Source organism: Monopterus albus, unplaced genomic scaffold, assembly GCF_001952655.1.
Source record: "Monopterus albus unplaced genomic scaffold, M_albus_1.0 scaffold394.1, whole genome shotgun sequence".
NCBI classification, from domain to species: Eukaryota; Metazoa; Chordata; class Actinopteri; order Synbranchiformes; family Synbranchidae; genus Monopterus; species Monopterus albus.
In genome coordinates, this window is record NW_018128274.1 from 291,378 (window position 1) to 306,588 (window position 15,211).

The following is a 15,211-nucleotide window of genomic DNA, read 5'->3' on the forward strand; positions in this document are numbered from 1 at the left end:
CATTATATTTTTCTGGTATCGCCACAGTCACATGACAGAGTCATCAACACTCCCATTAGACCAATGTGAATGGGCTGTAAACTGCTGAGTTCTCGCACAGGCTCACTCGAACTTTAAGCAAAAATTGTACTTGGGAGCTTGCAGGGTAAAGTCACACTTAATGTCCAGTTCAACTGACTCAGATATTTGTGTTCTCACATACAGCTCCTCCAGGTAATGTCTAGATGATTTCAGGGTGTCAGTGTCTGTCTGACAGGGACTTTTGTTTTGGGATGTCATGAGGCATCCTAGATGTGGCATCACTTGACATTTACTATAACACACTATACTAAATAAAATTATCCATTTTCATATACGATGCCCATTTTCTGTTCTGACACCCTATGACAGCTGAGTCGGGCTATTATTGAGCTTAAATTGTGTAGGCTGAGCCCAGCATTACTCACAAAGACCACAAACCTGGTTTTCACTGGTCAATGGCACAGTCACTTCGTGTGCCCTAATATTACCAACGTGCCCAAAATTTACCTGTGCCCCATTTTCATCCAGACACACCTGCCAGACAAAGTCGACTGCTACTTAGTAAAAAGGCAATGTGATGCACATGGTGTGAAAATGGTAATTGCGCAGGCAGAAAATTGACGCTACCCATGCCGCACACCATGCGTTTGTTGCAAGATAGGGCAGAAATTATTATATCTTAAAACATACCCATAAGTAGTTTGAGACAACACACATTTTTACAATATTTCAACAGTAGTAGTAATCTTTATTTGCATTACAATTCTTTATCAACACAAGTTGCTTCTCATATACAGTATCTTTAGTACATTTCATTTAAGAATACTAGATGGGTATTATGCCAGGTGATGCTCTATGTTGCTTTGAAAATTGTCTATATAAATAATATGTTACATTAAAAAGTACAAAAGAAAGTCATTAAAAAATATACAGACAAAAAGTAAATAAAAAAACAGAGGTATTCCCAATAGCAGCCACAGGAAACCTGTAATACCATTCATTGTTAAAAAAATTAAATCAACAATGATTCATTAAGGGCAGCAAACCACTGTTAAAGTGGCTTCAGAAAATATTAAGACCCCTTCACTTTTTTGCATATTTTATGTTTTAGATTCAATTTTAAATGGAAAGTACAATTTTGCCCCTCAGTCAATATATACACTTTGTCCCATAATTATAAAGGGAAACCATTTAGATTTTAAATACGTTTATTAACAATTAAAATGTCTCATTCACAAAATTGTTCAGAACCTTAATTCAGCACTTTATAGAGGTAATTGTTGGCAACAATTGCAGCTTCTTGGGTAGGTCTCTTGGACTTAGTTTTTCCTTGGCAGATCCTCTCAAGCACCATCAGATTGGATTGGAAGCACCTTGATTACTTTATTTATCCTTGACATGTGTCTAGAACCTGACTGGATTCCACCTGTGACTAACTGCACTGATTGGACACAGTTTAAAATGGCACACGCCAGTGTGTATATATAAGGTTCCACAATTCACACTGCATGTCATGCTGCCCAGAAGAATGTGATAATCTGCTCAATAGCCAGCTGTGTGAAGCATGTCATTTTACTGTTGATTGTGAACAAGATGGCAATTTTATCCATTTAAAATTAAATCTACTGAATAATTAAGTGTGCAAAAAGTGAAGAGGTCTAAATACTTCCTGGAGCCAGTGTAGAAGTATATGGCCCATGTGAGAGCTAACTAAAAACTGGAGTACTGTCATTTTTAAATCTTTCTACTATTCCTTGCACTACTCCTACTTTAAATAATTAATTTCCTCTAGTAAATATTAAAACTACTCACTATTTATTTTACTTTCCCTAATTTACTCTCCTGTTACTTTGAAAATAATCTTACCAATAAACACACACATGCACACTGCTGCCCACACCCAACTATCATAAAATGACAAACCCATTGCTGAATTTCTAACACCTGAAGATGTTTCATAAAGGCAAAAAAGGCTAATGTAATCAGTTAAATGTGTTATAGCAGGGAACCTCAAGATCAGGGTTTTCCCTACCATAGAGAGGCTTGGGTGTAGTGCCTAAGTGTTTTTGTGGAGCACCTAAGCCAAATGAATGTAAAAACCACTGAAAAATGACAGAGAGATGACTTGAAGCGTAAGCTGACAACAGGAATGACCTGTCAATTAATAATCAGTGTTTGGATGAATGTTTGTGTGATTGGCAACTGACAGGACATTTCTCTGTCCTGTCAACCTAGGGCAGTACTTACAGCCATCGATAAGGTTAGCATCCACAAAGAACACATGAAGTAGGATATAACTGTGTTGGGGAGCAATTCTTGCAAATGGTAACAACAGAGATAGCAGAATGTAACCTGTTTTACAAGTAAAGAAATTGCTAACGTAGCTAACATGTACTGAATTAGCTAAGTTGCATTAGCCAAGGAAGCTAGTTAGTTGACATCACATAAATAATGTTATAAATAAAAGAATTTCTTTTGAATAATTTTCAAGTTGGGGATGGTGAGGATTAAAGGATTAACCTCATCTTCACTACTCCACTGCACACTTCTGCTCTCCCTCCCGTGGCTCAGAGGGGTGAGTGCTGTCATGAAACAAAAGACACCAGTAAGAAAATCAAAGGTTCACCAGCAAACCTCAAAGGTTCTGCTTTCTCTGAATGGAGCACTCCTTCACAAAGAGATAGCAGGAAATAAAAGCAATGAGAAGATGTAACACAATTCCTGTGTGCACCTAAAAACCCTAGACTACCAGGACAACCTAATTCTGTTTAGTTTTTTGACCATGGCCATGACAATTCCCCGACCATAATAAAGTGAGTCTTCTTTAAACACTGATGATGCGTGATCCCATCCCCTTTGGAAAAGCACAAAATCTACATTTGAGAATATCACTTTTTCAGCAGTTTCATCTAGTTCCAGGAATTTCCTTGGGAGGGTTTATGTTTTGACATTTTTCTGTTACAGTTTTGTAATTTAGGTTAATAAGATGGATGGATGTTCTCATGAATACTATGCCTAGTGAAGCTTTCGTTCTTTCAGTCAGTAAAGCAGTCAGGTAGTTAGTCCAATTTCTGCTGCCATTTATTCTGCACATCTTGTCAATTAACTTTGTCAGGGAAGCAACCCATAATCCTTTCTGCCAATAAGGGTTAATGAAAAACTGAATCAGCGTCAGAAGACAAATTATGTAGAGTAAGAGGGGGGAAATATGCAGGAGGTACAGAAGAGTAACAATAGGCATTTATAGAAAACATAGAGATGTGTTTCTATTCAATGAAAAAATACATGGAAATTTTCATCTGGGATCTCGGAAGGTGCTTCGACTTACTATAACCCTGAATTTATTACAAGGACATAACTAAATATACATTTGAGCTAAGAAACTAAACCTTTGAGCTTCTTTCTTTAAACAAGAATTTTTATTAGTACTCTATTTTTATCCATTTTTTAAAATTATTAATTTAATCTGTCATATAATTTAGATATGTCATTTAGGTGATCTGATGATATCAGTGCAATTACTGCTCCATAATTTGCATAACTTTGCAACAGAAATATACAGCGAAGGAGACGACCACTGAGTGATAAGGTGGAAGAGAGCATGAAGAATAATGACTAAAGGAAGTGATACTGCAGGGGAGAGAACAGAATGAATTTCTAAAAGTCTCTAGTGTCTGTCACTGAGAATAAGTGACAAAGAGAAATTTTTTCATTTCATAATACTGCCTTAGAATTCACTTTTTTCTGTTTTGACATGTGATAATTATAGACATTAGGTACACCATACTGTAATATACAGTACATTTTTGTACAAACACGGCCAATGGCATGATGATGTGGAAAAATGAGTGATGTTGCTAAACTTTAAATTTTAGTTAGAATGAAGGAAATAGATTTTAAATTACTTCATAAGAACTGCCCTTTGACCATACCTATGCTGCATCATAGGTACAGTGGACAATGCTGAGGTAACAGGAAATGAGGGGAGGGCCTTGTTGAAATGTTAGGGCAGAGACACACCAAACTGACATGAAACAACGAAGGCCAACTGCTGCATCACCTCCCTTCTCCTTTGTCTGGGCCAGTCAGGTTGAAAGAGTAGCACTTGAACACACCATACAGCCAACGGCCAACTAATGCATACATTCTGCATTTGCATTAGAGAAATAACATAAGTTACATGTGCAATAACAATATCAAATAACCACAAAGTTATTTATTTATACCTCAACTGCTATTCGGCACTAGGTGTACAGGGCAGGCAACACAACATTCGAAAAATAGTTGCAGGAGGGCACAGAATATTTTCCACAATGTCAAACATGTTGGATTCTTCTCTTCATGCATGTTGTTTATTCTGTCCTTAATTGTAAAGCTGGTAAACAGGTGTGATTTGAGGAGAGATACTGTACATGAACTGCTCAGCCAAGTGTTAATAATAATGAATGTTTCTTATTTACATGTAATTCTGTCCAATATAAATCCATAACTATAATTATAACATAATAGAGGCCTTCACAGATAGATTTTTTTGGACTTAGTCTGAATCTGGACAAGTTAACAGAATCTGATGTGAATAAATAAAGAGAAAAAAAGAATAAATTCAAGGATAACTAGGCCGCGTCCCAGCCCTGGCACCTGTACTACATACACTCGAATCACAGAGATAATCTTCTGTGAACATGTGAAATTGAAACTTGGTGGCCATTTTAACCCCATACCATTGTTTCATAACACTCACTCACATTCTGAAGGCATTTTCCTAAATCCTCTTTGACTCTTCTAACAAAGCAGAATAAAAAATAACCTGGTCTGGTCCAGGAATAATATAAATTTTAACAATACCTGTTATTTTACTCTTAAAAAAAAGCCTGAAAAATCCAATCCAAATTTTGACTCATCAGTGTGAGCAGGAAGGTCAATTAAAACAACATTAGTTAGCCTGTTGTATCAATTGTAATCAATAATCAATCAATAAAACCTGCATGGTGTAAGCCTGTCTTAAGACTAAACAGGTGTGATTTGATGACCAGGGTCAATAAATGTATTAGTCTGTTGACAGAAATGTTTGTCCTACAACTACCAGCTACATTACCCTGAAACCTGTCAACTGTCAAGGTCTAAACAGGAGACTGCCACAAAATCAAGTGACATCGTCAGACTCCTCAGAGGATGAACAATCTGTGTTTTTGATACTTAATGACTAATTCCTCTAGGAATACTCCTAGTCAAGCTGCCCAATTTGTGCATAACATATCTGAAACAAATTTTCCCTTGATAGAATTTGTATACAGCCATGGTCCTCAGAGGATAAGCCATAATTATGTAGAACATTTGTTCGTTCATTTAAAACTGACATATCATCTTGGCAAATATTTTGTTTGGACAGAACAAATACATGAAACTCAATGCTGAGCCACTCTGATAGGCTGAGGGCTACACTGTCTAAGGGCCACACTGAATTGCAGGTCTCATGACTCGATATTAAGAAATTGCTGTAGATCTAAGGAGAACAATTACTCATTATGCTGTCACAATTTGGTACTTAGGTAAAGCATACACTATATATTTACTACATAGTGTATATTTACTGCTTCCCACTGTGGCCCTACCTCACCTCATCTAGAACAGTTTGGAAAATTGATATTGCATTTTCAGCCAAATACCATTCTTAAGTTATTCGATGACAAACTTCAAAGGACTTCTAGTGGTGCTGTAATCATGTTTTAATATTCTAATTTATACTTGAGAAAAAAAAAAGGTTAGCTAACAAAGTATAGGCTAATTGTGTAAAATACACTTTTTGAAAACAGCTTCAAATACTGTGCAAAATTATTTACTTGTTTCCTAAATGGAATGACCTAAACACAAAATGTCCCCCTATGTTTATTGAAGTAGTCAAGCTGTACAAAAGTAGTATGTTTAACACAGTTAGCTGCTATTGTTGCTCATGAGTTAAAGCTGTTTGGTTGCTATAGCATGTGTGGTATGCCACTTACAATCCTTTTATTTGTTCTGCTGCTACCTCCACCTGTTTCACCTCCAACTTTGACTTATCCTCAGTCAGTGTCCCAATTATCTGTCCTCTGCTGTATTTGTAGATCATTTTATTTCTTGATAATTTCTTGATCATTTCATTTCTTGATTTTCAGTCATTTTGCCAGTTTTATGATGCCTATGACATCTATAGCAGTGGCCCCCAACCACCTGGCCATGAGGCATTTGTTACTGGGCCACACAGAAAGAATAAATCATTTATATAATTTCCATTGCATTGATTTTTAGAGTCTGGAAGATGATTTATTATGAAAAACGACGGGATTATCTCCAACGTATCATCCACCTGTGCCTCTTGACATGTCAAGACGCCTGTGTCGGTCACGACTTCACGTTATACGTTGCTAAAAAATAAGCCTGCAAACTAGCAAAAATGAGTAAAAAACAAATGTCTTTGAAGAGCTTCTTTTCAAAGGGGAAAAGGCCAACTAAGGAGCCAGAAGAGGAGCTCACAACCTCCAAGAAAAAGAAAGCTTCTTTTAACAGACAATATCAGGAGTCATACTTAATTGTGTATGTAGTAATGGTGATGACTGGAATTCATTCACAATAAATCACAGTAGCTCACTGTCTGCAGATGAAGGAACCCTTCTATTGCTATTTAGGTCTCTTAACCCTCTTTCACTCACCTTTTGGCGTATTTCCTCTGCCTTCCTCGGCCCCCATTCTTACAGTGGCATGCCCCTTCCCCATCTATCCCACCCTCAGTCTTCTTCCATCTCATCTTGTACCTATATTTTTATACTGGCAGAGCAGCAGGTTTTTGAATGTCTTTTTGAAAGTGGCGTTACACAGTGCGTAACAAGCTGGGTTGATTGTAGAGTTGACATAACACAGCCAGTAGCCGATAGCCCACACAGTGTCAGGAACGCAGGACTGGCAGAAGGTTGAGATCAACACCATGACGTTATATGGTGTCCATGTGATGATAAAAGCCAGCAGGATGGCAAAGATGGTCTTGGTCACCTGTAGAGATTGTGAAGAAAAGCAAGAGGAAAGGTGAACTGATAAAGAGAACACAGTAATATCTCCAAGCAGATTTTAGTTTTTCGTTCATTTCACTTTGGTATGAAAATCAATTTGCTGAAAATTGCAGCTTGTTTAAGATAAAGTTATCAGTCTGACAGTCTGAGGAACAAGAGTTATTTTGTCCCTTTAGTCTAGCCTGTGGGACTTTAAATCTTCTGTCTGATAACAAAAGCTGATGTTATTAAAATATAAAATATAGGTCTTCTGGTGTAATACTACCCATGAGTAGGGTTGGATATCTTGATACCCAGTTGGAACTGTTCCAAATTTCCAAGAACTGTGGATTTGTTAAGACATTTCAGTTCTGCGTTTTGGTCCTAACTGTTGTATATTTCAGTTGTGCTCATGGACTGCAATGAGCATTATACAGTACAGCTCATAAAAATTTCACTAATCTGGTGGGATCTAACATGGCAAAGATTTTACTTCAACATAATATGAATGTGAAGGAATGCACTGTGCTCAATGTGTTGCGGTCTCCCAGACACAGTAATGCCTCAGATACGGCTAATGCTAACATTACCAACATCTCAAGCTCAGGTACAAAACTCAGACAATTTAAGGCATACAAATGATGTCTACAAATTATTGTGTGGACGCTGTAAAGCACACTATGCTCTCCGGATTATTCTAGGATCTTCCATCTGCTTTTTGGCACTTTATAAGTCCAGTGTACTTTCAGCTATACAGGCCATTCTGGTATCTACCTGTTCAGCTCTTCAAGGACATTCCCGCTTGTATTCAACTTTTTTATAACGTTAATAATTTTTTATTTATTCAGCTTTTTGTTTACAATAGAAGTCAATGGGAGCTCAAAGTGCTGAGTCAATGACACAGTGCTGGAGTGCCATCTGGTGGTTCATAAAATGCAGCGCAATTGAGACATGGCACTTCATAACTCCTCTCTCTCTCTCTCCCTCTCCCCCTCCCTCTCACACACACACCTACTTGTTTTACCTACTTTGTGGGGACCAAGGGGAATATTTTCACATCTTAATAAGTTCAGCATACTTTCAGCTAGAAAAGCCGTTCAGGTATCAAAATGTTCAGCTCTTCAAGGACATTCCTACTTGTATTTATTGCATCTCATCCTTCAGATTATTCAACAAAGAACTTCAGCCATTTTTTCTCAACTATTTCAACAAAGAACTTCAGCCATTTCTTCTCATCCTTCAGCTGTTTCAGCAATTGATTTCAGGCATTTTCAGGACGATCTTTCAGCATATCAGCATCCACATGCATTTTCAACAGGAAATGCATTTCTCTAGTATTTTTCTTGGATACAAGTTCAGAGAGCGCCCCTCCAGCACTGGTCCATCCCCATTCCCCAGAGACCCCCCTTGAAGCAAAGAAACTCCTTTGATTGCATCTCCTTCCTTTAGGTAGATAAAACACTTTATTATGCACAGCAATATCAATGGACTTTGGTCTTCTTTGATATTTTCCTATTAGCACATTGCAAACAACTGACAGAAGAACTAACATTACAGTGTAGTCTACAGTAAACTGTGGTTAGCCCTACTCCATGGTACTGTAGGTGTACAGTAAATCTGTGTGTCAACACACCATCTATTGTTTTTTTCTATTCATGCCTAATGCAGTACAGTGTGCAGTAACATACTTTCTTTTCTCTAGCAGCCATCTGTCTTTTCCTCTTCACTTGACTTCTAGCAATGCTTGCAAACTTTCTTGCCACAGTCCTGGGACGGCTGATTGGGATCGAACGCCTCTCAGCTCCCTCCACAGGTGGGACAATCTCGATAGCTGTGATGCATTCGTTCCCGGTCTGTTTTGTTACAATCTTTATCTTGGACCACCGTGAAGTGGGATTGCCCTTGGGCACAGTAAGATTGGCTGTTGTCGTGGTAACTGAGTTGACATTTGTTGGAATCTATAACAAAGCCCAAAAAGTTTTGTTAGGAGCCAGAAGGAGTACTAACATACTGTATACATTATTGCATTTATTTTTCAGTTGCCAAATCAAGCTTTCTAAAGCTCTGCTGCAGTTCTCAACACACTAATAACAATCACCGCATCATATACTGTGCAGCAACACTTCATTTATTTGTCACTCAATCAAATTGTTTCACCTGTGTCAAAAGTAAACAAGTTTATTAGAAAGTTTATCCCTCTAAAGCCCTAACAAAACCAGAGGGAGATGCAGGGTGAAAGTAAATAAATATCAACTTTGTTTTAACAAAGCATGAAATAAGATTGTAAAAAACATAAGAAATCATTGTTGGTATAATCAGTAGTGAAAGTATGCATGGATGGGTGAAAAGTAGGATGTAGTCAATGGTGGATGAAGAAAACAAAATGCAACTGGGTGGGAGAAAAGACAGCTCCAAAGGATTGAAGATAAGTGGAGATTTATAGAGGCCAGTTAGAGGCCCAGGTGCCTCTAACTGGCACCACCTCCTGCTACCTGCTAAAGGAAAGAAAAAAAAGAAAAAAAAAAACAAGAGACCCAGGGGACTGTCACATCTGTAATGACTATTTTTAGTTGTTTTGTATCTCTTTGCAGTTGCTTTGTGTCAGTTTTTTTGTGCATATTTCTGTAATTATTTTGCTCTCTGGGATCTTTTGTGCCTTTTTTCATCATTTGTCTACTTTTGGGTAGTGATTTTGTATCTCTTTGTAGATGTTTTGCATCTATTTTTTTCATTTTGTGTGTGTGTGTACTTTAGTCATTTTGTTATTATTTGAATGACTTTCCAACAGAAAAGTTAGCTAACAGTCCCTTCACAATTATCTGGTCTGGGGGTCCCTGAACCTTTGCCCAGTAGGCCTGTTCAGTAATCCATCTGTGCTGCACACAGATGGCATGTGTAAGCCCAATTTAGTATGCAGCTGCATCAGCCTAATTAGGCTATTACTGTCAGTAATAGCTCATGAAACATGACTGACTTGCATACTCAAAGATAGTGCGCAGTATGACTATTTCTCCTAAATGGAACATTGTTTCCGTGTTTACCACAGGTGCACAGTGAGGCCACACAAACAACTAATAACTTTTGTTGCCTAGAGATCACCAGACATGTATCAAACAGGATATTTATCTTATCTTGAAAAAAAAAAAACAAAAAAAAAAAAACAAAAAAACATTCCGTAAGCACAAAAAGATGATGAGCCAATTAAATGAAGAAATTATTTGGCCATTCCCAGAAAACAACTTTTAATCGTTTAAAAAAATATAACTGAAGCCTTCAGAGCTCTTGACTTTGATACATATACATTTGTCCAAAGAAAGTTGTTTAAGTTTGTGGTACAAGTACATTTTACTTGTATTTGCGTACATATCCGTATGCAGTCTATCATTTTTGATGATTTCATATTTTTTAACCATTTAGTTATAGCAATGTATTGGAAATAATAATGGTGTCTGCAAAGGATGCTGTCCAATGAGACCAACCTCAGATAACACCTCGATGTTGGTGTTGTCCTTTGGTTCTGTGTGTTGAATGAAAGCTGTGGACGAATCATTGGAACTCTCCTTTTCCTCCTGAAAAAACATGTACTATACAGTGTGGAACAGGAATACACAAACTAAAGGCACTCACTAAAGGCATATTCACATTATAGTGGAAAAACAGCTTTGGCACACACCTCACCATTGTTGTGTATGTGGTGCACCACACAGGCTCCATCGTGCGCAGCACGAAGCAGGGGTGCACCAAAACTTTAAATTTGTTGAACTTTGACTTGGGTTGTGCTGAATTTTGTCCACGCAGCCAATCACAGCTTGAACTGATGCGTTCTATTTCACTCTGGCTGTGCCTGTACTCCTAGAGCAGACATGGGCAAGCTACGGCCCGCAGGCTGTATATGGCCTGTTAAAAAAACAGTTTCAGCGCATAAAACGTTGTGATCTACTACTAGCAACATTTGCATTGTAGCTAGGAAAGTGCCGTTTTGTACAGTGTCCCAATGGAGTTTCTACACTGACCAGGATGGAATGCGTGGTACAAGACCCTTGTTTTTTCACTGTAATGTAAACACACCATAAGAAGCTTCAGACTTGCTATAGCTATCACATACTGTAAAAAAATTAACCGAAAATTACTGTAAAATTACAGAAATAACTGTTCTTAAAAGTATTTTTTTAAATAATTTTTTCTATAATTTTAAATGAAATTCTGTGTATATATTGTTTCATGTTACCAAAAGATACTAACATTTAAAGCACAGAGAATTTCTTTCATAAAAATTAGATACAGATACAGTAATTATATTTATAACAGTATACAGCTAACCTTAGAATAGATGAAGTAATATTAGTTCATTGAAATTTCAATTCGTTTGACATGAAGAACCTGTAGCTGTTGAAACCAATTTGTACCAAAGAGGTACAAAGACTACATGCAAGGCTGCTTCCAGTAGCTTTGTTAAATACTAAATATAAGGGGTCAGACACTGAATTTAATACTAGCCGTCATCACGGTTTGCATAATTATTTTCTTTATTATTAATCTTAGACTTAGTTACAGTGCCTTGCGAAAGTATTCGGCCCCCTTGAACTTTGCGACCTTTTGCCACATTTCAGGCTTCAAACATAAAGATATAAAACTGTAATTTTTTGTGAAGAATCAACAACAAGTGGGACACAATCATGAAGTGGAACGAAATTTATTGGATATTTCAAACTTTTTTAACAAATAAAAAACTGAAAAATTGGGCGTGCAAAATTATTCAGCCCCCTTAAGTTAATACTTTGTAGCGCCACCTTTTGCTGCGATTACAGCTGTAAGTCGCTTGGGGTATGTCTATCAGTTTTGCACATCGAGAGACTGAAATTTTTGCCCATTCCTCCTTGCAAAACAGCTCGAGCTCAGTGAGGTTGGATGGAGAGCGTTTGTGAACAGCAGTTTTCAGTTCTTTCCACAGATTCTCGATTGGATTCAGGTCTGGACTTTGACTTGGCCATTCTAACACCTGGATATGTTTATTTGTGAACCATTCCATTGTAGATTTTGCTTTATGTTTTGGATCATTGTCTTGTTGGAAGACAAATCTCCGTCCCAGTCTCAGGTCTTTTGCAGACTCCATCAGGTTTCCTTCCAGAATGGTCCTGTATTTGGCTCCATCCATCTTCCCATCAATTTTGACCATCTTCCCTGTCCCTGCTGAAGACAAGCAGGCCCAAACCATGATGCTGCCACCACCATGTTTGAGAGTGGGGATGGTGTGTTCAGGGTGATGAGCTGTGTTGCTTTTACGCCAAACATAATGTTTTGCATTGTTGCCAAAAAGTTCGATTTTGGTTTCATCTGACCAGAGCACCTTCTTCCACATGTTTGGTGTGTCTCCCAGGTGGCTTGTGGCAAACTTTAAACGACACTTTTTATGGATATCTTTAAGAAATGGCTTTCTTCTTGCCACTCTTCCATAAAGGCCGGATTTGTGCAGTATACGACTGATTGTTGTCCTATGGACAGAGTCTCCCACCTCAGCTGTAGATCTCTGCAGTTAATCCCGAGTGATCATGGGCCTCTTGGCTGCATCTCTGATCAGTCTTCTCCTTGTATGAGCTGAAAGTTTAGAGGGACGGTCAGGTCTTGGTAGATTTGCAGTGGTCTGATACTCCTTCCATTTCAGTATTATCGCTTGCACAGTGCTCCTTGGGATGTTTAAAGCTTGGGAAATCTTTTTGTATCCAAATCCGGCTTTAAACTTCTGCACAACAGTATCTCGGACCTGCCTGGTGTTCCTTGTTCTTCATGATGCTCTCTGCACTTTAAACGGACCTCTGAGACTATCACAGTGCAGGTGCATTTATACAGAGACTTGATTACACACAGGTGGATTCTATTTATCATCATTAGTCATTGAGGTCAACATTGGATCATTCACAAATCCTCACTGAAAATTTGGAGAGAGTTTGCTGCACTGAAAGTAAAGGGGCTGAATAATTTTGCACGCCCAATTTTTCAATTTTTTATTTGTTAAAAAAGTTTGAAATATCCAATAAATTTCGTTCCACTTCATGATTGTGTCCCACTTGTTGTTGATTCTTCACAAAAAATTACAGTTTTATATCTTTATGTTTGAAGCCTGAAATGTGGCAAAAGGTCGCAAAGTTCAAGGGGGCCGAATACTTTCGCAAGGCACTGTATATGCATACAGACAGTAAGTTTCCACCATGAATGGTTCTTCAAACTGGAAAAAAGAGTAACTGAAGAGTTTTCTCTCTAAGTCTCACATGCTAGGAAGTCTGCTAGTTCTGATTGTGAAACAGTAAATGGTACCTGTGTGAGTGCTGGACTGGGCTGTGTTGGAGGCAGTAGCTGAACAGGCTGTGGTTCTTCCACTCTGCCATTCCTCGCAGTGGTAGTTGAGTCCAAACTGAGCTTGGGGGTCGAGCGGGGACTGGTCTCATTGTTATTGTTTTGCTTTAACAGGTGACTCTTCATCAAGTTGGGAGGTCTGACACACACACACACACACACACACACACAAAATCAGAATGGTTTGCTCAAATTTAATTGTTCTTTGTGTGATAACAATTTCCCTAAAAAATATAATGTGCTGCAAAAAAAAACAAAGAAAAACATTTCTGTGATCAGAAAGTCACATTCAAGGAACAAAGTACAAATATAGTAAAAAATATAACTCAATGATGTGCACATATTATATTTTACTGTGCATCAAACTGTGTGAAATTAACCTGGGTAACATGCACCTGGTGCCAGTTTGTGATTTACTGTGACCCACTTGTCATTTGAAATTTTTTTTAACTTTTCTGGTCATTGTAGAGATTTAAAAAAACAACTATGTATATGTATTCTCTTATTTTTATACCCCATAAATATCATCCCTCCACTATACTGACTGTGCATAGTTTGTTACCAACAGTCCATTTTCACATTCCTCTGCTGAAGGGGGTGGATATCAGTTTCAAGTCAATTTTGGAATTTAAAGTCAGAATTTTATCTCAGAAATGTAAAAATCCTGAAAATTCAGTATTACAAAAGCCATTATTCTGAAATTAAATTCAGCATTTTGAGTTTAAAGTAACTAATTAAATTACAGTTACTAATCAAAATCTTGGTGATTACAAAAGGGTTATAGCTGAACATAATAATTTGGATTAAAAGTGTATTCACTCTGTTGCTTTGCACCTTTTTGGCATGCAGAAATGCCTTCTTGTGGTTTGACTGCATTATGGGTTGTTTTAAATAATGAAAGGTAAGAACATGTTTATTTAACTGAAAATGGAGCTGAAGATATTTATTCGCATCGGTGGTATTTCAGTCCTTTGAAGGCCAACAATGTCCCCTAACGACTGAGTCGTTATAGCCCAGTATCGGTGAGCATCGTTACTAGATTTGCTTTCGTCAACGAAAATTATGATTAAATATCTTCGTCAACGAACCTTTATCATGTAACAAAAACGAGACGAGACAACGTAAATGGTCATGTGACGACTATAATTAAATGTATAATGCAATATTGTTGACGAAAAACAAGGCAAAACGTGGTTTACAAAATAAAAACTATGCTAAAATGTCTCTTCATTTTCGTTGACCAGAACGAGACAAAACAAAATGTTATAATGTTATTTCGTCTCGTTATTATTTTGCAGTATTTCTGTTTCCACACACACAGAGCATTTTAATAAGCAACCTTTCCCATATCAAAAAACAAAACAAAACTCTGTTGCTCTTAAAATAACACATCCAGGAGATTACAGTTTAAGTAGTTGCTGTTGAGACTGCTGGGGCCTATTTCAAGAAGGCGGTTTAACAAACTCAGAGTTCAAACCTGAACTCTGAGTTGACTTACCCAGAGTTGGAAAACTCTGAGTTTTCGGTTTCAGAACAGCTGAAAAGAGTTGGTTTAATCAACTCTGAGTTGTTAGACTCAGAGTTAGGCGCGTGCCACGCGACTATAAAAAGCCCTGAACAATGGAGTGAAGAAATTACGAGTCACCATGGCAACAGGACCAAGCCAAAATAGGTCTGCGTTTTTCCCCGACAGAAATGGATGTGCTACTACAAGCATATAGTGACTACGAGCCCATATTCCGTAAGAGAAGCAACACGGTTGCAGCGGCGAAAGAGAGAGAGTTAGCTTGGGGGAAAATAGCTGCCCGAGTCAATGCGTA

At 37.8% G+C, this 15,211-nt stretch overlaps 1 protein-coding gene across 3 annotated transcripts in view; it reads right to left on the reverse strand.

The window, feature by feature from the left end:
* Nucleotides 1–781: 781 nt before the first annotated feature.
* Nucleotides 782–15,211, reverse strand: part of LOC109951519 (muscarinic acetylcholine receptor M4-like) — a 53,226-nt gene continuing 38,796 nt past the window's right edge. Inside the window, exons 4-8 of one of the 3 annotated variants that reach the window (XR_002273627.1) lie at nucleotides 13,353–13,530; nucleotides 10,520–10,609; nucleotides 8,729–8,998; nucleotides 6,708–7,044; nucleotides 782–2,603 (exon numbers count right to left, since the gene is read on the reverse strand). Coding sequence is in view for 1 of the 3 variants with exons in the window: in XM_020586071.1 (XP_020441727.1) it covers nucleotides 6,799–7,044; nucleotides 8,729–8,998; nucleotides 10,520–10,609; nucleotides 13,353–13,530 (784 nt within the window). In the remaining 2 variants the exon portion in view is untranslated. Of the gene's footprint in view, nucleotides 7,045–8,728; nucleotides 8,999–10,519; nucleotides 10,610–13,352; nucleotides 13,531–15,211 lie in introns of all 3 variants that reach the window. The other 2 variants (XR_002273626.1, XM_020586071.1) reach the window with 2 other exon arrangements.